Source organism: Podarcis erhardii (assembly GCF_964252035.2).
Source record: "Podarcis erhardii genome assembly, chromosome: 16".
Classification (NCBI taxonomy): Eukaryota; Metazoa; Chordata; class Lepidosauria; order Squamata; family Lacertidae; genus Podarcis; species Podarcis erhardii.
Genome location: NC_138514.1, coordinates 32,523,376 through 32,544,769, shown reverse-complemented (window position 1 = coordinate 32,544,769; position 21,394 = coordinate 32,523,376). Strand labels below are relative to the sequence as shown.

The 21,394-nt window shown below is 44.9% G+C and overlaps 1 protein-coding gene across 3 annotated transcripts in view; it reads right to left on the bottom strand.

Moving 5' to 3' along the window:
- Positions 1 to 21,394, bottom strand: part of HNF1B (HNF1 homeobox B) — a 63,405-nt gene that overhangs the window by 27,389 nt on the left and 14,622 nt on the right. For 2 of the 3 annotated variants that reach the window (XM_081844172.1, XM_081844173.1), the window contains exons 2-4: positions 18,007 to 18,206; positions 12,115 to 12,379; positions 9,047 to 9,285 (exon numbers count right to left, since the gene is read on the bottom strand). In XM_081844172.1, coding sequence (XP_081700298.1) covers positions 9,047 to 9,285; positions 12,115 to 12,379; positions 18,007 to 18,206 — 704 coding nt within the window. The remainder of the gene's footprint in view (positions 1 to 9,046; positions 9,286 to 12,114; positions 12,380 to 18,006; positions 18,207 to 21,394) is intronic. The other variant, XM_081844174.1, reaches the window with a different exon arrangement.

Sequence of the window (21,394 nt, the reverse complement as noted above, 5' to 3'; positions counted from 1 at the left end):
TCCTTTGCACATCAGCTGCTTAGGAAAGCCTCATGTGCAGGGCTGTGGAAGGATCTCCAGTGTGTGGCAAAGGATTCTGGGATACATTCTAGAGTAAACACAGAAGAGCCCTGCCAGATTGGACCCAGAGTCTGTCACACACAGACCATCCAGGTGTCTTCGGGAAGCCCAAAAGCAAGACGTAACAACAAGAACGCTCTCCCCAGTTTGTGATTCTCAGCCACTGGTATATAAGAAGATTCCTTATACCCAGTCAGACTATTTGCCTCCTAGCTTACTATTGTCTGTTCTGACTGGCAGCAGTTCTGCAGAGGCCAGGGCAAAAAAAGGGTCTTTCCCATCACCAACTACGTGGAGATGCTGGGTTTTGAACCTAGGACCTTCTGCATGCAAAGCAGGTGCCCTACCACTAAGCTATGACCCTTCCCTCTAGACATGGGAACGTAGGAAGATGCCTTATACTAAGTCACACCATTGGTCCACCTAGTTTAGTACTGTCTACACTGACAGGCAGCAGCTCTTCAGGATTTCGGAGAAGACGTATTTCCTAGTGCTACCTGGAGATATCAGGGATTGAACTTGGGACCTTCTGCATGCAAAGCAGGTGCTCTACCACTGAGAGGAATACTGCTTCTGGGCCTGAACCTGGGAGACGTATATAGCCAAGATGATTGGGAGCCATTGATAGACTTGTCCTCCGGTTCAATTTGTCTAATCTCCTTTCAAAGCCAACTTAGACAGCAGACATCATCATATTTTACAGGAGCAGATTCCATCAATCAATTAGAACAGGTCCTACAGACCCCACACCAGTTACTGAGAGAGGGTCACAGCTCGGCAAGAGAGCACATGTCCACATGCAGAAAGTCCCTGGGTCAATATCTGGCCAATTCTCAACAAATGAAATTGACCTATGGAAAATGCAACTTGAAAAAAGAGGCATTGTGCATACCTTTGTAAACCAAGAAAACTTTAATAAAAATATTTTTTAAAAAAATATCTGGCCAATTGAAGAGAGGTAGCAGGAATGGATAAAGGTTTCTTCCTGTTCATCATCATTATTATTTATTGATTTTCTTACTCACTCTTCACCATAAGGTCCCAGGGTGGAATACAATATAAAAACACAGGATGAAAATTAGTTGAAACAATCTACAATCAGAATCCTAAATATATGGGTTAATCTATATCTACCAGGCGTCCAAGGCCAGAGCAAAAAGATGCATCTTTAGCAGATGATGAAAGCTGTGCAATGAAGGAGCCAGGGACACCTCCGTGGGGAGAGAATTTCAGAGCTCAGGAGCTGCCACAGAGAGACCTTATCACGATGCTCTCTCTGTGGCAAACTTGCAAACTCTCAAGAACAGCATTAAGTTCCAAGAGGACCTCCCCTGTGCCAGTCTTAACACCCAAGAAGGGTCTGTAAAGAAGGAGATGGTCTTTCAGATATTTCAGATGTTTGTTCACACACCATACATTTAAAGTACAAGACTTCACCCAAAGAATCCTGGGTACTGTAGTTTATATTCCACAGAGCTACAGTTCCTGGAACCCATTACAAACTTGTGGAAATGAGGGTACAAGTTTTAACTAAGTAGATATTTCCAGGAAAGCGGGGGGAGGGTTGCCGCTTAGTGGTAGAGCTCCTGTTTTGCATGCAGAAGGTCCCAGGCACGCCCAGTTTAAAAAGAACAGATAAAAGGTAAGAGGAAAGACCTGGAGAGCTGCTGCCAGTCAGTGCAGACAATACTGAACTAAATGGACCTGTGAAGTATATTGCAGCTTCCCATGTTCCTGGGATGCACCATAGCTAAGCAGCAGCGCACCTGCTTTGCATGCAGAAGGTCCCAGGTTCAGATAGGGCTGGGAAAGACCTTTGTCTGAAATCCTGGAGAGCTGCTACCAGTCTGTATAGACAATACTGAGCCAGATGGACCATTGGTCTGACTCAGTATAAGGCAACAATCTATGTTCTTAAGAATCAGCATGGTGACTATTTCATATTTCTCAGAGTGTTGAATTTCACTACTTTCGGACTGAAGTCTGTGCCCTCTGAGGTAAACGAGGCCTGTAATGGCAAACCTTGCTGATCCAAAGCACAATGCTATTTATTTTATTGTTTAAAGGAAGGGATATAGGGAGGATGGGTTAAAAGGACCACATTTAAGAGCCTTTCCATCCTCTCGGAATAAACTGGACACTGGCTGAACCATCTCAGTGGCCCCGTAATAAGAGGAAAAACAAAAGAGAGTCATTGGCTAACTCAACAGATGCTGGAGGGATGCGGAGGACACATCAAAGGCACCCACGCTGGTTCAAAGCCCCAACTTTAATTGTCAATTAAGCATGCATAACCGGGAGGAGTTGGGGGGGGCTGGAAACAAAGCCAGGGTAACCCCCCCTCCCGACTCCATGCTGGCGTATTATTGTAAAGGCAAGCAGGGAAAACACTGAAAACAGCTGATTTTGCTGACAGTGTGCTGGTAGTGCATCTTGTAAGCAATCAGGCCCTGATAGAAGAGAGTAAGCTCCTCTCTCTGTCACACGGGTATTGTGTGGGACATTCCACCACTAGGGTCACATCGTGGTCAGTGGGGAAGAGAGTGGAGCCTCTTTAGGCAGCTGCTTCAAAGCACATCCAGATTTGGCTTGTTGCATTTGCTACCTGGGACAGTCGGAGGAACACTGCTACATACACACCATACATCTAAACCATATTTAAAACAAACATCCCTGTGAACCATAGTTTACCCCTCAAAGAGCTACTGCTCCCAGCACCCTTCAACTACAGTTCCCATGATTATTTGTATTTTTGTTATACAGTGGTACCTTGGTTCTCAAACAACTTGGTACTCAAACAACTTGGAACCCAAACACTGCAAACCTGGAAGTAAGTGTTCCAGTTTGCAAACATTTTTTGGAAGCCGAATGTGCTCCATTTTGAGTGTTATGCTTCCGTTTTGAGTGTTACGCTGAGGTCTGTCTGTTTTTGCTATTTATTTTGTGTTTTTGTGGCTTTTTTGTTTTGTTTTTGTGACTGTGTGGAACCTGGTTCAGCTACTGATTGATTGATTGATTGTGTGACTGCAGTACATTGTTTACTGCTTTCATTTTATGGATCAATGGTCTCGTTAGATAGTAAAATTCATGTTAAATTGCTGTTTTAGGGGTTGTTTTTAAAAGTCTGGAATGGATTAATCCATTTTGCATTACTTTCTATGAGAAAGCACACCTTGGTTTTGGAACGAACTTCTGGAACGCATTAAGTTTGAGAACCAAGGTACCACTGTATTTGTATTTTCCAGCCCACCTTTCCTCCTAGCAGCTCAAAGGTGGGTAATTAATAACAACAATAATCATAATTGTAAGTACAGATAGGTAGCCGTGTTGGTCTGCCATGGTCAAAACAAAATAAAAAAATTTAAAAAATTAAAAAAATTAAAAAAATTAAAAAAATTAAAAAAATTAAAAAAATTAAAAAAATTAAAAAAATTAAAAAATTAAAAAAATTAAAAAAATTAAAAAAATTAAAAAAATTAAGAAAATTAAAAAATTAAAAAAATTCCTTCCAGTAGCACCTTAAAGACCAACTGAGTTAGTTAGTTCTAGGTATGAGCTTTCGTGTGCATGCACACTTCTTCAGATACACTGAAACAGAAGTCACCGGATCTTTCTATATAGTGAGAAGGTGGGGAGGGGTATTACTCCCCACCTTCTGAGTAATACCCCTCCCCACCACCCTTCTGAGTAATACCCCTCCCCACCTTCTCACTATATAGAAAGATCCGGTGACTTCTGTTTCAGTGTATCTGAAGAAGTGTGCATGCACACGAAAGCTCATACCTAGAACTAACTAACTCAGTTGGTCTTTAAGGTGCTACTGGAAGGAATTTTTTTATTTTGTTTTGACCATAATTGTAAGCTTCCAATTGGCTGGACTAGACAACTTCAAGCTCTATAATTCTAAGGTTCAGCCCCCGTCCCCCATTCAGTCTTGGCGGCAAGGAGTGGTTTTGTGATTCCCTTCTAGCACATGCTGCAATCAGTTAATGGGATCTATATAACGGGTAGTTTTGCCACAGCCTGATTATCACCAGCGTGTGGCAGCATGGAGGTGAGCTTCTACACTGGTGGCACCAGGGTCGTGGAACGCCCTCATTGCCCAAATACAGGAGCCGCCATGAGGGCTGGCATTGTGAAGGAACACCCCTGTCTAGGCAAACTTTCCCCCGAACTGAACTTCTTGTTCCATTGTTTCAACTAGTTTTTAAGTGTTTTAATTGCTGTGCTGTTCAATTGTTTTTGCATTGCTGCATATTCCAATTAAGGATGTTTTGATGCCCTAAAGGATTTGTTACTGTGCATTTTAATTATGGATTTTACGGCCATTTTTTGGTATGTAAGTGGTATACAAATGAATGAATAAATGATGATGATGATGATGATGATGATGATAATAATAATAATAATAATAATAATAATAATAATAATAATAATGATGTTCAGGAACACCAAAGGCACATGCTGCACACAGTATATGTGATCTGTGCTAGCACATTATCAGAAAAATCGTAGCTGTCCCCACCCCAGCCCTAACATATCTTTAACTAATGCTATGCTGGCATTTCAGTTGCTAGAGAATAGGCTGTAAAATGACTAAGTAAAATCAGTGAAATCAATACAGCCAGTGGGGTGGAATCAAGCCACATCCACCCCATGCATTTAAAGCACCTTTATACCACTTTTAACCATCATGACAAATGAATCCCAGTTTGTTAAGGGTGCTGCAAGTTGGCAGGAGACCCCTCACAGAGTTGCAACTCCCAGAATCCTTAGCAAGCTACAGTTTCCAGGATTCTTTGGGGTGGGGGAAGCCATGATGATTCAAGTGTTATAGGAGTGCTTTTATGTACCATGTGTGGCTGTGACCTGATCAGTCAGTGGTCTTTGGCATGAGGAAAGGGGTGTTACATAAGCACCCTTTATTCATCTGCAGAAGGCCGGAGGGTAAATTGGTCTCACTATCCCAATAATGGGTGGGATTTCAATTCGGTGGGTAGGGCAGGGAGGACCTTAGCCGATAAAAACCAGACTGGTTCAATCTGCTAAAATCTTCCTGTACATTTAAGATTAGAGGCAGCTTAAATGATGACATGTGAATCAGAGAAAGGGCCGTAGCTCAGTGATATGAACACACACTGGCTCTGGTGTATCCTAGGTTCAACTCCAGAAAGGGCTTGGGAGAGATTTTGGCCTGAAATTCAGGAAATCCGTAGACGATGATTCCTCTGAGGTTCTTCCGAGGCTTTAATTTTAGCCACAAAACTTTATGCTGCAATTAATAACATGCTGTGAACCACCCTGAGACCTATGGGTAAAGGATGGTATACAAATTTCATAAAATATACTAATGGTAATAATATAATGGCTCCTCCACCAAAACATCCTGGAAATTGTAGTCTGATGAGAAGAACGAGGGGTCCAGTCCAAAGGTGACCCTGACTGACACCGCCAGTGTTATACTGAATTTAGGTTGCTCCCAGACACCCTGTTTATTGAATGTTTATTCTGGTGATTTGTTTGCACCGAGTTTGTGAGGACATCGGAAGACATTCATTTAAAGCACATGACTTCCCCCAAAGGTTCCTGGGAACTGTAGCCTCCCCCTCCCGGAGTTAAAACTCCCAGCACCCTTAGCAAATGACAGATCCCAGGCTTCCTTTTTATGGTGGAAGCTATGTGCTTTGAATGCATTATGTGGATTGTGCAAACGACATTGGTTATTTATTCAAAGATTGCTTTATAGCATAAAGCCATCAAAGCACTGTGTAAGATGAAAACTGACCCAGACCCCAAAACGTAACATTCTCACAACAATAGCATCGTTCTGACAAATTCTAAAAACCAAAGAAGAATATTTATGCAGATCTATAATTGATATCTTATAAATGACCGGGTCAACCATCAGGAAAAGCCTTCTTAAACAAAAACATTATTTACGGTAAGTATTTAGTGAGAACTCATTCTGACTGGTGGGTGGAGGGGTCAGACAACATTGCACGAAGCAGTCGTTATCCCACACTTTCCAAGTGGATGATCCCATAAATTTCCTTACCACATAAAATCCTTTTTGGGGAGGGAGGGAGCAAGTAGCTGTGCTGCGCAAGAGTACCAAATCAGCTTTAATCGTACAACCTGAATTTGCTGGCATGTGATTCAATCCCAACCAGAAAACAGAAACTCTAGCACAGTGGCTGTTCCCAAGTATGATGCAATATTTTGAGTGCTTCCATCATAAAAGATGACTCAAAAGGTCCCATTTATCAGTTCCCTGTTTGTAACCAGCAATGCTGGATAGAAGTTCTGCAGTCTTCCATGCTGCAACTGGGTGGGATTACATTAGTTGTCTCCCTCCACCCATTCCTTTAGAAAGGGGGGGGGGGGAGAGAGAGAGTGATAGATTGAGGATGCTGTATTGTTTAAGGAACCAGCAGCAGAGACCCAAAAGAAAAGAGCTAGTGACCCCACACTGACCCCAACACAACCCTAACGCTTGTCAGAAAGCTGATTTCTGTTGTTTGCCTCTTGAGCTCGCTGACTTTGGTGTGTAGATTACAGGTACAAGAACAATGGGGATTGTTCTGCCCAACAATGCTCCTTGCTCTACACCACTCAGTCACTTGAGATAGCCTCCCCCCTCCCCCAATTAAGCGCCACTCTCTTCTAGCCTTGTCCCTTTCCAAACTCTCCCAATTTAAATGTGCCTGCTTCCCCATCTCTCGTCCCTCTCCATTATCCTGCTTTGCTTTTGTGACAACCCTCTGGTCCACCCAACAAGTTATAAAATGACCAAAGACTTGCCATAAACACAGATGGGGGAGAGCATGAGACAGGCAGTGAAAGTTCCCCTCAGGGTGTCCCCTTTTTTATTGTGCATCCATGATGATTTGTGCCCATGATGGCATCAGGAAGGTTTAAAAAAACTGTTGTTCCAAGGGACACTGCCTCTTGACAGTGGAGGCAGAGCATAGCCCCTGTGGCAACCAGCCATTGGTGGCAGCCTTATCCTCCATCATTTTGTCTAATCCTGTTTTAAAGGTAAAGGGACCCCTGACCATTAGGTCCAGTCGTGACAGACTCTGGGGTTGCGGTGCTCATCTCGCTTTATTGGCCGAGGGAGCCGGTGTACAGCTTCCAGGTCATGTGGCCAGCATGACTAAGCCGCTTCTGGCAAACCAGAACAGCGCATGGAAACTCCGTTTACCTTCCTGCCGGAGTGGTACCTATTTATCTACTTGCACTTCGTGCTTTCGAAATGCTAGGTTGGCAGGAGCAGGGACCAAGCAACGGGAGCTCATCCCGTCGTGGGGATTCTGTAATAAATGAAAATCTGCCCTTATTCCCTTATGGGTGACACAAGAGCCCTCATAGAGTCCTTTGTAGGTTCTCCATCGGTTGGAGAAAAGAACAGAGGCCAACCAGAGAATATTGAGAAGCAAAGCAGCTCATAAGCCTGATCTTTATTGAACTGTTGCAACAGGGTGCTCCCCTCACATGAAAGGAGCAAGACCCAGAACCCAGGTGTGCCCGCCCTTATATAGACATTTAAAATTGCCTGTCCTGGAGTCCAAGACCACCCCCAGAAACAACATCATACATCACAGAATACATCACAGAAGGGGTGTAGCTCAAGACCACCCCCCAGACACATCATACCTACATCACAGAAATCGTGAGTGCATTGTTTATCTCCTGTCGTTGTTTATCTTCTGTCTGGCAGGTTACCTGTTAATGTTTACTTCATTGGATACCCTGGGGATCCTGGCCAGTATTTTGTAGTGACAAATACTTAGTTCCTGAGCCAGGTCATAGGCTCACCCTGTTCATACACAGATATACCCTTTTGTGAATGGAAAGACAATGGGGGAGGCTTTTCCATTTTCCTTTGACCTTGCAGAGAAAACATTTGGTCAGTTTGGGAGCCAAAATGGCTCCAGGACTGCCCTCCTGTGCTGCCTCAAACATGTGGCCCATACATTTATGTATATGTTTGCCTGGCAAATCCTAGGCTCTGTGGTTTAACCCACAGTGCCACCCGTGTCCCTATCCTGTTTCAAAGCCATCCAAATTGGTGACTATCACTACATCTCTTTGGAGCAAACCCCAGAGTTTTAACTATGCACTGTGTGAATAAGTATTTATTTTGTCTGTCCAGCATTCAACTTCATTGGATGGCCCAAAGTTCTGGTGTTTTGAGAGAAGGAAAGCGTCTCTCTATATTCACTTTTCTCATACCATGAAAAATTTTATACACCTCTGTCACGCTGCCTCAAATTCGCCTCTTCTCTAAACTAAAAAAGCCCAAATGCTGCAACCTTTCTCTCAACAGGGGTTCCTCATCTTGGTTGCCCCTTTCTGAACCTTTTCCAAACTGCGCAGTCTTCCAAATGTGGACATGCCATAGATCGGTCCAGCACTGTGTTCTCACAGTGGCCAGCAAACAGAGAACAAAACCCGAATGCAATAGCACTCTAGGTAAAGGTAAAGGGGCCCCTGACCATTAGGTCCAGTTGTGACCGACTCTGGGGTTGCGGCGCTCATCTCGCTTTATTGGCCGAGGGAGCCGGCGTTTGTCCGCAGACAGCTTCCGGGTCATGTGGCCAGCATGATTAAGCCGCTTCTGGCGAACCAGAGCAGCACACGGAAACGCCATTTACCTTCCCACCGGAGCAGTACCTATTTAGCTACTTGCACTTTGACGTGCTTCCGAACTGCTAGGTTGGCAGGAAATAGCACTCTGCTCACTTGCAATCCCCAGCAACACAATACCAGCATTTACGAGATTTTGTAAATGATGGTATAATAAACAGTCTCTACTACTGAGTTCCCCGTTGTCTGTTTTTGATTGTAAGCTTCTTGCAAGCAGTGAACTACTTCTGGTTATGTCACTTTGTTAAGTCGTCATTTACTCTGAAATGTACTATAAACAGCAAACACCGCAAGTGCTTATAACAGTGTTTGCTGGGGAAACACATAATTTCCTTACCTGACATTTTGCTTGGTGGGGAAGAGCTGGGTTGCGCATGATGGGGGGAATTGTGGGAGAGCAAAAGGTTCATGCTGTGAGGTTGGCCCGTGCTGTAAGCATCCATAGCCAGCTTCTGACGAAAAGCCTCCTCTTTCCTCCGGTTCGCAAACCAGTTGTAGACCCGGACTTCCGTCACCAAATTCGAACCCAGTCCATGTGCCTTAGAGGGGGATACGCCCCGCTGGTGGCATTCTGCCCTAGGAGGAGGAGAATAAAGAGAGCTCATTGAAAAAGCTTGCAATAAAAGCCTTCGGTAGGCAACCAGAGCTATCCTGGCACTGCTGGATCAGGCCAGTGGTCCACCTAGTTCAGCATCCTGTTCTCACAGTGGCCAACCAAATGCCTATGGGAAGCCCACAAACAGGACCTGAGCACAACAGGATCTGTCCTTTCTGTGGTTTCCAGCAAACTGGCATTCAGAAGCATGCTGCCTCCAGTAGTGGAAGCACCTTAAAGACTTAATGAATTTATTATGGGACAGGCTTCTACGGATGACAGATTCCACTGGTGTTCAGAAAACTTTATGTGGACTTAATGGGGGTAAAAGTGGCTGTCTAGATGCTGTTGATGTGTTAAAAGTTGAGCTGCTGAACTGATTTCTTACGAGCTCAGAACTAATATTATGAGGCACTTGTAACAGTTTAGTGTGGCAGCACCTACACTTTCAAACTCCCTGCCTATTATCATCCAGGAGTGCCTTTGCTGTCTACCTTCCGGAACCTGATAAAAAACCGGTTTCGTTCAGGAAAACCTATACAGACATGTAAAAGCTGAAATGTGCTTTAATCTGTTTTTAGCTTAACTCTTGATTTTACAGTGGAACCTCAGGTTAAGTACTTAATTCGTTCAGGAGGTCTGTTCTTAACCTGAAACTGTTCTTAACCTGAAGCACCACTTTAGCTAATGGGGCCTCCCGCTGCCGCTGCGCCACCAGAGCACGATTTCTGTTCTCATCCTGAAGCAAAGTTCTTAACCCAAGGTAATATTTCTGGGTTAGCAGAGTCTGTAACCTGAAGCGTATGTAACCTGCAGCTTATGTAACCTGAAGCGTATGTAACCCGAGGTACCACTGTACTTACATTTACGATTGCACACACATACATTTTCAACTTTAGTCTTTTACTGACTTTTTTAAAATAAATGGCTTAGAATTTTGACTTACACAATGGGTATATAAATTTTGCCAAATAAATAAACAAAAGTCCCATCATTCCTGAACACTGGCCACACTCAATAGGGACTTATGGGAGTCGCAAACCCAAGGTGAAAGTCCAGCTTTGCACAGCAGCAGAAGGTACTTTGGTTCTATCAATCACATCACCTTGGCCATCTTCTCTACCCCTCAGAGCAATCAGAGCATCAACAGGAACACCAGCTGAACAAAGCAAAAGTGATCCAAGGCAGTGCTGGTTGGTGCCCATTGGACAGGCAGAGGGGACCAATTCTAGTTTGGTCTCCATCCTCCTCCCTGCTGAGTTATACAAGGGCAACACTGAGACTGCCTGATGATTAGTAAGGGGGCAGGCGAGTTGGAGGCTGGCTGAGGGCAGACTGGGGTTGGTAGGGCAGTTCCCCCAAATAGACCAGCCTCCACTTCACAAAGGGCTCTCAGGAATCCATACAGATCCATCAGCCTCCAAGGTGGGACGTTCTGATAGGTTTCCTGCAGAAGGAAATTAACATGCTTATATAAAACGTGGCCTTCCTTTTAAGCCATGTTATTACAGAAGAGAGAGACTCTGAATAAAATAAGTACTATAACAGGTTGGTGTTTTTAATTTAAGACAAATTTAAATTTGCCTGCCTGTTGAGATCAAGGAGGCATCGTCACAGGACTCTTTCTGGCTCCTGCTAAAAACTTTCTTGTTTACACAAGTTTACCTGGATGCTTAGAAGGTTGAAGTTTCATTTGTTTTAGCAATTGAACTTTTTATGTTTTGAAGTGTGGTTGTAAATTTTTCTTAATTTCCTTGTTTTATCTTTTTGCAAAATGCTTTTAGGGTTTTTTTGCAGTCAAGCGTTGTATAAATCTTATGAAATACAGTAAATAAATATTTGTTTGCTTAAATCATCATATTTATCATCATCAACCTTGAAAAGGCTACATGGGAACTTGTGCAGATGAAACCAAAGTACAAAAATACATTCAAAATATTTCTGAAACTGCTCCAGGTATATAATAATGATGTAAAAGTTTGTTATTCACCACAAACCCTTTCCAGCACATCTTTTTAAAATGCATAAACACATGGCTATAAATGCTTCTGGGGCCTTCTAGCCCTCCCCAAAGGGTGTGGGTAGATAAACCCCTGCCTTTTGCATGGCTGAAATACAATGTAAAATGTAGGGATCATACCATTGCTCTGCCCAGCTCTGCAATAGTGACTGGTTGCACATCGCCAAATGTTGCCCTCAATGAAATATTGCCATTGGACCGGAAGAAGTTGCTTAACTCAACACGAGGAGCTCAAACCTTTTATTTAATCCATTTCAATATTAAGGGCAGCTTGGAAATCCCAATAAGAATAACCAAATTATATTTTGCTTTCAGCTGCCTACAAAACCAGGGGCCATTATACATCCCTTGTGGAGGCCCCGTTAACTACGAACCCCACAGTTTTGGATCCCCTTCAAACCTGTGCCAAAGTTTTGCAGGGAAAACCCCACGTTTGGGCACAGGTTTAGAGGGGGATCCCTAATTTGGGGGTCCGCCGTTAATAAGCCTCCTCAGGGACTGAATTTAACTTGGTGGAGGGCTGAGTCTCAAACTCCTGCCGGCCTTACCCTCTTCCTGGGTAGTTTTTTCTCTCAGTTGTTGACTTATCCTAGATGGTAAGAATACCAGGTTCTTTTTCCTTTGACACAGGACGTGCCAGACACTTCACACAATGGGGGTTAACAAAAACAATGCAGGCTTTGCACTCTGCCAACAACTAATTAGAAGCAAGATAGGGGGGAAGACGCCTTTGTCTTTTGTGCAGGGCTTAAGTTTTAGGCGTTTATTTCCCCCCCTTATTTCTTTTTACCTGTTGCACTCCTCAACCAGGGCCTCCCTTTCCTCCTTGTTGGGGTTCTTTTGCCGTTCATAGGCCTGGTACAAGATCTGCTGCGAAGCGGGGCCCCACTTGAACCGGTTCCGCCTCATCTTCTTGCTGGGCGTTTCGGCGCAGGGGTCGTCCAGCTGACCCACCCCCTGGCTTTGCTGGTTGAACTCTGGAAAGAGAAACAGCAGCTGATCTTGACTGCTTTTGTCTGTCATATTTCCCGAACCCTGGACTGTCTGGTTGAATTCTGAAAAGAGAAAGGAGCAGATTTTGATCGGGCCTATAGCCGCTGCCACTCAACAAAAGAAAACCTTCATTGCACAAGAGTAAACTTCACTTCATGGAAGCCAGACAGTCTGATCAAGCTTCTCCTATATGCATAGCTGTCAACGTTTCCCTTTTTTAAAGGGAAATTCCCTTATTCCAAATAGGATTCCTCGCAAGAAAAGGGAAAAGTTGACAGCTATGCCTATATGATGCAGTTTGCTGAGGCAAACTAGGCCCGCATCTGGGGCAAGGGTAGCTTTAACATTAGGGTTGCCATATTTCAAACAGTGAAAACCCAGACAGAAAAAAAAGTTGGCCTGGCAACCTCTGAATGTTATTGGACTACAACTCCCATCAGCCCCAGTGGACAGGAATGATGGGAGCTGGAGTCCATCCACTCCTGGAGGGCATTGCCCTTGGCTATTCCCCTGACGTGCTTTTGAATTGCTAGGTTAAGTGTGGGGAGAGCAGTCAACAACCCCTCTGGAGATCTTATTTGGCCCAAGGGACTGCAATTGCTTCCCACTACAACAATTACGATCCTCCATTTTGTACAGATTGTGTGATTAAGGAAACACGTCGAGCTTTTGAAAACCTCTTTCCAGCGGAGGAAGGCACATGACGGGCCCATTTCTTTGAACGTGCTACAGTGAGTTGGTGGGTTGGGAACCTGCTTTCAAGAGGAGAAGCCGCAGATGGGAGCAATCTGCAGGAATATTTCTGTGGAGTTGCAGCCCCAATGTCTCCCTGTTTCAAAACAGGGAGACGTTGTGGCTACAGAGTGAAGGGCTTTTAATAAACGATGGAAGTGGTGAGCATACTAGTTTCTGACCAAAAAAAAAAAATGGGGAGAACAGTGCCTCTACATTTTACCTCATAGTGCAAATGCTAGAAACTTCTTATTTTTTAAAATGAAAACTGGGAATCTGGGGGTTATGTTTCATCAAGTCGGGGACTGCCCCCTTACCCGCCCCATGTATATCCATGAACAGAAGGGAATCCTTAACACTTCTTGGGATTCACCGCCCCCCAAAGCTATTTTTCTTCCACTCCAAGCTCACATTGAGATGATCCCAGCTAAAAGAAAAAGTAGCCTCCCCTTCCCCCAGGTGTTTTTTCCCTTGCAAATTGCTCAGTGGCAGTCCACGTTCAAAGGCCCAGGCTAGACATATAGTTCTTCCACCCCAAGACAAGCAATGCTGAAATGTTTAAACTTCAATCTAGCGAGGGACAAATACTGTAGCTCAAAAAGGCTCCAGTGTGCTTGTTGTTTATTTGTTCACTTATTGCATTTAGAGAATTCCCCGCCCTTTCGTTAAAAAATCCCCGACAGCTGAATAATAATAATGATAAAAGACATACAAGAAATACCCATTGTTTGTAGGCAATAACTGTATTTTCTTAGCTATTAGCCATGGCAAAATTGTTTGTAGGTAATAACTGTATTTTCTTAGATATTAGCCATGACAAAATAGAAAGCAAAAAGCTAAACAAACAAAAGTTTAAAAATTTCAATACAAGAGACATAGAAGAGCAAAATACTGTAATAAAATCTGGCTGAGCCAATAAAAGCGACTTATTCAATATGCTAGGAAATTTTTAAAATTTTAAAAAGATTTGGTGCCAAGCAAACCTCCCTGGGGAGGGAATCCTACATTTGGGACCACCACCTGTACCCCCCCCCCCTTGTATGCAGATTGCCCTCTCTCAATCCAGAAGTAGCAGGAGACTAGAAGAAGTTGACTACCAAGCCAGGGCTTGTGTGTAAGAAGCAGGCAGCTGATCTCATGTTAGGCCCTTTAGGTCAGGGATGGAGAACATCTGTAGCCCTCCAGATGTTCATGGACTCCATCTCCCATCAGCCCATCCAACAGAGTCAGTGGTCAGGGCAAGCCCACACAGAAGGGGAAGCCGGGAACACTTGCCCCGGGTCTTGGAGGGCGATGCCACACTTATGTTGTCATGCCAAGAACACCCCATGGCTCCTTGCCGCCCCAGGTCTCAGACAAGCCCTGGAAGGGGCCTAGCTTCAGGCTATAATTCTGTGTACGTTTAGGTCCCATCTGCGCTAGACTTTTAATGCAGTATCATACCAGTTTAAATTGCTGTGGGCCAAAAGTATGGGTCCTTATGTAGCCAAAATCCATGCAGAAGAAGCCGACTTGGAAGGACCCAAGTTTTGCACAAGTTCAAAATATCTGCGGCGGGAGATCTCAGTAAAAACTGATAATCCTAAGTGGGCACAGAATACTGACTGACTGTGAGAGGGGCAGAAAAGCAGGAGGTGGAAAGGATTGTCTGGTTTAGGGTATGACTGGCTGGCTGCCTGTTACCCTCAATAGGAGGAGAAGCCACAAACTACTGTATTTTTCGCCCTATAGGACACACTTTTTCCCCTCCAAAAATGAAGGGGAAATCTGTGTGCATCCTATGGGGTGAATACAGGCTTTCGCTGAAGCTTGGAGAGCGAGAGGGGTCGGTGCGCACCGACCCCTCTCGCTCTCCAGGCTTCAGGAAGCTATCAGCAAGCCTGGGGAGCCCTGCGGGAGTTCCCGCAGGGCTCCCTAGGCTGTGGATAGCAGCCTGCCGCCCGGCACGCAGGGCACCCTGAAGCAGAGCGCCGCTCGCGCCGGGCAGATATCTGCAGCCTGGGGAGCCCTGCGGGAGTTCCCGCAGGGCTCCCTAGGCTGCGGATAGCAGGCTGCTGCGCGGAGCGCGGGGTGCGCTGAAGCAGAGCGCCCCGTGCTTCGGGCAGACATCGGCCAGCCCCACAAGCTCAGGGGACAGCGGGGAGGCGCAGCGCCGCCAGCCCGCTGTTCCTCGACCTGGTTTGGTTTCCCCGACCTGGTTTTGGAGGGGAAATAAAGGGAATTTTTTCCCCCTTTATTTCCCCCCCAAAAAACTAGGTGCGTCCTATGGGACGAAAAATACGGTAACCAAAAGCTACGACAAACTGCAGCGGCATTCGCAACATAATGTGAAGTCATGGGTTTTGTTTTACCAGTTGGTTCAAGCAAACTGTGAGTTGTCTCACAGATGAGCAAACAAACCAAGGTGTGTTTCGCCAGAGCTTTTTGATTTCCAGCTGCTCTTGACAAGCATTTGAGGTGACTGCCCCAGCAAGCCACACTTTTTCAAGGCTTGGGCTCCGATGTGTAACAAACCATGGTTATAAGCCATCAGCAAGCCATGGTGTTTGAGCAGAGGCTAAATGGGCCACCAGTCAAGGCCACCACAGGATCCTACACTGAAGATCATATGAATCAGGGAATTGCACTTGAATGACTTCCAATGTCCTGTCCAACTCTGTATGTCTTTAGAGAGGTTGGTCTTAGCCCCTTGGCCCACCAACACGCTAATCAAGTTTTGAGTTTGAATTGCCTGTAAGGTTGACATTTTCTCTCTCTGGGCTTGCATACACCAGAGAAAAATGTGGATTTGCACCAACCTGTTTCCCCATTAATTTAGGGACATCAATATGATGTCCTCCCCATCTCAGCGTTATCCCAGATCTCTCCCCGCTTTAAATGTGGGCCTTTTGATCTTTGGAAATTCTGAAACAGCCAGGATTCTAAAATCTTGCATTTAAAATGGGGATGGGTCCAGGAAGACTCTGGAATGATGTTCCCATTTTGGTCTCGTGTGGAGAAACCCTCTTTCTCTTTCTTGTAGGCTTCAATAGCACACGAGAAATTCAGAAGGTTAAGCTTTTTCCTGCATGTTGAAAACCTGAGCTGCTATATTTCTGCCTTTCGTGTGGCTGTTTAAATGCTCAGAAATTTTGCCAAGATAAAAAGAAAAGAGGTGGGGGTTTTTTTAGGGTGGGGCAAGAATCTTATACGTGTTGACTAATTGAGAAGCTCTGATCTACCTCAGATCTATTCATCAAAAACAGTGATAATTATACTTTGCAATACCTCCTTGGTATCTTGTGCCCTGCTTAAACCTGGTGCCATAAAACAAAAGAAAGCAAAACAAAAGTCAACCAGTTTATCTTTGGATGTGTCAGAACGCAACCAGCTAATTGGATCACTCTGTCCGCATGACATTGTCCTCCCCAAGGCAATCCTGCTGCATTTTGACACAATAGCCTATTTAAATTTACTCAGATCTCTGTAGACAAGCCTGGAAGGTAATTCTACCGGTGCCACAATGCCAAACAACAAAAAACAAAATGAAACGTTTGTGTATGGGATTGGCGGGGCGGGGGGCGGGGGAGAGCAGAGATGACAGAAACCCAACTTTTCAGATGGGAGGTGACAGAATATGTGGCACAATCCTATAAACAGCTACTCAAAACTAAGTCCCACTGAGCTCAACGGGGCTAATGCCCAGATAAGTGATAACAAGATTATCTTAGCCTCAGCTCCCTGATCAATAGGGTAGGTGAGGCTCTGTGATAGAGCACTCAGACGCTTTTGTCCTTTGTCTGCAGATCACAGTGGAGCAGGATGAAGTGTGGTTCTCCAAATACTGTTGGACTAACACTCCCTTCACATTGGCCATGCTAGCTGGGGGATGATGGGAGTTGTAGCCTAATAACATGTGATGGGTGGCACAGGTCCCCCATCCCCTGAAATTGAAGAATAGCCTAGGAAGCTGCCTTAATACTGAGTCAGACCAATGGTCTGTCTAGCTCAGGGGTCAGCAAACTTTTTCAGCAGGGGGCGGGTCCACTGTTTCTCAGACCTATTTTTTTTGGGGGGGGGATGAACGAATTCCTATGCCCCACAAATAACCCAGAGATGCATTTTAAATAAAAGCACACATTCTACTCATGTAAAAACATGCTGATTCGCAGGCCGGATTTAGAAGGCGATTGGGCCGGATCCGGCCCCCAGGCCTTAGTTTGCCTCCCCATGGTCTAGCTCACTATCATCCATGCCAAGGGTAGCCATCATGGTGTAGCCCAGATGTTTTGGACTAACTACAACTCTCGTTGGCACAAGCCAGCATAGCCAATGGTCAGGGATGATGGGAGCCATAATCAATATTGGCTACCCCTGGTCTACTTAGAATCGTAGAATTGTAGAGTTGGAAAGGAGACAGAGGGTCATCTTAATCCACACCCCTGCAATGTGGGAATCTCAAACACATGGTGCTCCCAGTGGAAACCATACCAAACCTTGCTTAGCTTTGCAAATGTGCTAGAACATTTCCTAATCTTGCCTGGAGATGCTGCAGATTGGGACCCTATGGCTGGAATAAAAACCCCATAATCTCTGGTTACTGGCTACATTGGCTGGGGTTAACAGAAGAAGAGCCCTGCTGGATCAGGCCCATCTAGCCCAGCATCCTGTTCTCACAGTGGCCAACTAGATGCCCCAATGGGAAACCCACAAGCAGGACCTGAGTGCAACAACACTATTCTCCTCACTTGGGGTTCCCAGCAATGGGCATTCAAAGGCACGTTGCCTCAGGCAGTGGAGGTAGAGCACAGCCAACGTACAACATCCTTCTGTGGTGATGGAACTGCAGCAGCTCAACCGCATGGCAAGTGCATGTCAACAGGTCACCAGCTGGAAACCACTCTCTTGTCAAGTTACACAATGTGGACGCATGCACACAAACACACACAACAACATGCAAAAATATATATATACTTACGCCGGAGAATCTCCCTCTGCTTCCGGACGTACCACGTATAGAGAGCCGCCCGCTTCTGCGTTTTCATGGGCGTCCCCTTGTTGAGATGTTGCGAGAGATGGGACTGATTCAGTCCAGTGACATCCACCACCTCCCTCTGGGGGATGTTGTGTTGCTGCATGTAACCCTTGATCATCTTCGCCGCTCGCCAAGGGTCCTCGCTAAGAAAGGGGGGAAATGACAGTTAACCACCGCTCTGTGGAAGGCACTAGAAGAAACCGTTTTAGGCATGTAAAATGTTTGGTGTGTTGAGGATCAAAAAGTAGGGTGGGGAGTTATGCTTTTTCCCTTGAGGGGAAAGTATATTTGGAGTGAAATTTGTTTAAAATTTACCTGATGACTCAACCCAGGGTGGTTCTAAAATATTTGCCGCCTGAGGCTGAATAGCAAAATGCCATGGTTTTCCCCGCCCCCAACAAAGGCACCCAGGCCAAAGAGCTGTTTGACAGTGCAACGGACTCCCTCAGGATGTTGTGGACTCTCCTTCCTTGGAGGTTTTTAAGCAGGGATTGGATGGCCATCTGTCATGAATGCTGTAGTTGAAATCCCTGAATTGCAGAGAGTTCTCCATACCTCTCAGTAAAAATGCAACAACAACAACAACAAATAATTTCATGTAACCCAAAGCATCTGCCCAAGGCAAGCCACTTCAAAATGCCTAATGGCAGGGCCGGTCAGAAGCTGACTAGAAGCCATGATGCAATGATGCAGGACAGAATTAGCCATTCATAGATTCAGGTCTTTAAATAAGCCAAGAAACCCACATGTACGTACACAAACACGTACACGAAGTTATTTGTGTTTTGACTTTTATAAAATGAATCATACAGCTACTCTGGGAAATTCTAGATACACATTACTGGTTCTAACTGGAATCACTCTAAGGCTGACTCAAGTGTGTGAAGAAGACGCAGAACACTCACAGCCTGAAATTTCACCTCAGATGTGATGGCCTCCCGTTTGCTCTGCTCTCAAGGGCTGGCCTCTGTTGTGAGGTAAAACTTCATGCCCTCATTTTGAGGGAGAAAGGTAGAAATTGCCTCTACCTTTCTGATTTTTAAAAAAATCACTGGAGCGTGTTGAGTTACTCATGGACCAAATTACAGGTCTCTAGGACATGTGGAAGTAGTCTAATAATGTTGGCATCCCATAAGAGAGTGATTTTAATTTCACACATTACCCCACACTGGGCATTGCAAAATGGCCACTCACCACTATTACCAATATGAAGTCCAGAACAGGGGGCAGTATTTGGGGCTCTGGGGCTCCAGTAGGTGCCTGAGGGTGGCCAGATTCATCTTTACGATGAATCCACATCTGAGCAGGACGTTGAAGCTTTAACAGGTGGAAAAGGTGCTTCTTTTGGGGGGGGGGCATAAATAAGAGTATCCACCATCTGCACTCAGTGTGGAAATTACATGTAAACTCCTCTTGCCTTCAGTCCCCTCACAAGTACCCCACACCAAAAAAATTATCCTGCCACATTATTCTTTTAAAATGTCTTTTAAAAGACCAAATATGGCTATACATCTGGAGTTTGTCCTAACCAACTGAAAATGTTGCCTCTGAACATTTTCTCACTCTACCAGGGAGTGCACAGTTGACAGTGGCAACTTTTCTTACAAAACCACACCACTTTGCGATCTCTTTTCTTGCCTTGTGTACCCAGAGTTATTGGATGGAAGTCAGGCCCTTTGCTGAGTCACAGAAACGTACGATAGCTACATGCACAAGGTCAGGAAAACACAGCGATCCTCCGACAAACATTGGAAGTTGCCCAATCGCAGGCGGCTCACGGGTTTGTGGTTTCGGATAAGTTTTGTCACAGAGTTTACCTGCCCTGCTCTCCCGCCCTCAGCGTCTCAGCCATCTTCACAACAAGGGTAGGCAAATAAAACCCCACAACATCCTCCCAAGAAATATGCCAAGAATTTATTCTCCTGGATTATAAAAAAACACACACCCTGGCTCTCCGGATTAAGAAAATCTATCTTAACTATATCTGCACTCGCATACAAAGGGGATTCTGCCCAGCCAGGCATTCTTCCTCTGCCCTTTCCCTCAGTACCCCCCATCGCCTGTCTCATATCTGTTAAGGGCTCCTTGAGATCAGTGGGGGGGGGGTTGTGGGTACATTCTACAATATGTTTTCGACCAAATAATTGAGCATTTGTGGTGGATTTATTCTGTTTTTGTTGGTGCCGTGGGGCTTCTCTAGTGGTATATCCCATTACTGCTGTCTGGAAGGGCTGCAATGCAACAAAAGCAGAGCAAAAATAAACCAGAACATAGTGGTACCTCAGGTTACATACGCTTCAGGTTACATACGCTATATTTGCTTGTCCTAAATGCATTCTAATTCCCCAATGCCACCCATTATTTTTAATGATCTTGATCTGCTGAAGACCAGAGTGTAGTTTGTAGAAAAGAAGGGAAAGAACAGAATATAATTGTTGAGATAATATTTTCTAAATTGCTTTGGGAAGTAGTAGATTAGTGGCTTTTAGAGCTGCTTGTCCTTTCCAAAATAATATCCCAATCCTTCCTTCCTTCTTGAGTAAATTATATACAGTGGTACCTCGGGATACATATGCTTCAGGTTACATACACTTCAGGTTACAGACTCCACTAACGCAGAAATAGTGCTTCAGGTTAAGAACTTTGCTTCAGGATAAGAACAGAAATTGTGCTCCGGCGGCGCGGCAGCAGCAGCAGGCCCCATTAGCTAAAGTGGTGCTTCAGGTTAAGAACAGTTTCAGGTTAAGAACAGACCTCCGGAACAAATTAAGTACTTAACCCGAGGTACCACTGTATTGACGGTATCAGAAAGCAATGGGATTTCAGGAGGCAGTTGCAGGATATGTGTTGTTTGGCAACGACGCAGCAGGCACAAACAGCGTTGAAAAGCAGGACTGTGTTGGACTGACCCTAATATTAAAATGATCAGAAATTATCATAAACACACAATAAAAAGGGTGTCTGGAGGTATCCCAAGTTACAAAGTGCCTCTAGACTCTGTCACTTTTTCTTCAGCAGGCTAACAGCACTGTTCTTACTAACCAGTAACAAAACGTCGTTGTATGAAGTGTTTCTCCCACACCCAAGAATCCTAAGAACTGTTGTTTACCCCACACAGCTACAATTCCCAGTATTCTTTGCAGGGCGAGGGAATGTGATCTAAATGTGCTTTTAATTGTATGGTGTTTATGGAGCTTCTGCCAGCCATACCTTCCTCCATGGTACTCCAATCTGCTCCCCTTCCCCTCCAGTTCTTCATTTTCCACCCCATCCACATTGCCATGAGTCCCAAAGTGCTGCAAGGCTCCAGGAGTGGAGTGACAGACCTTAA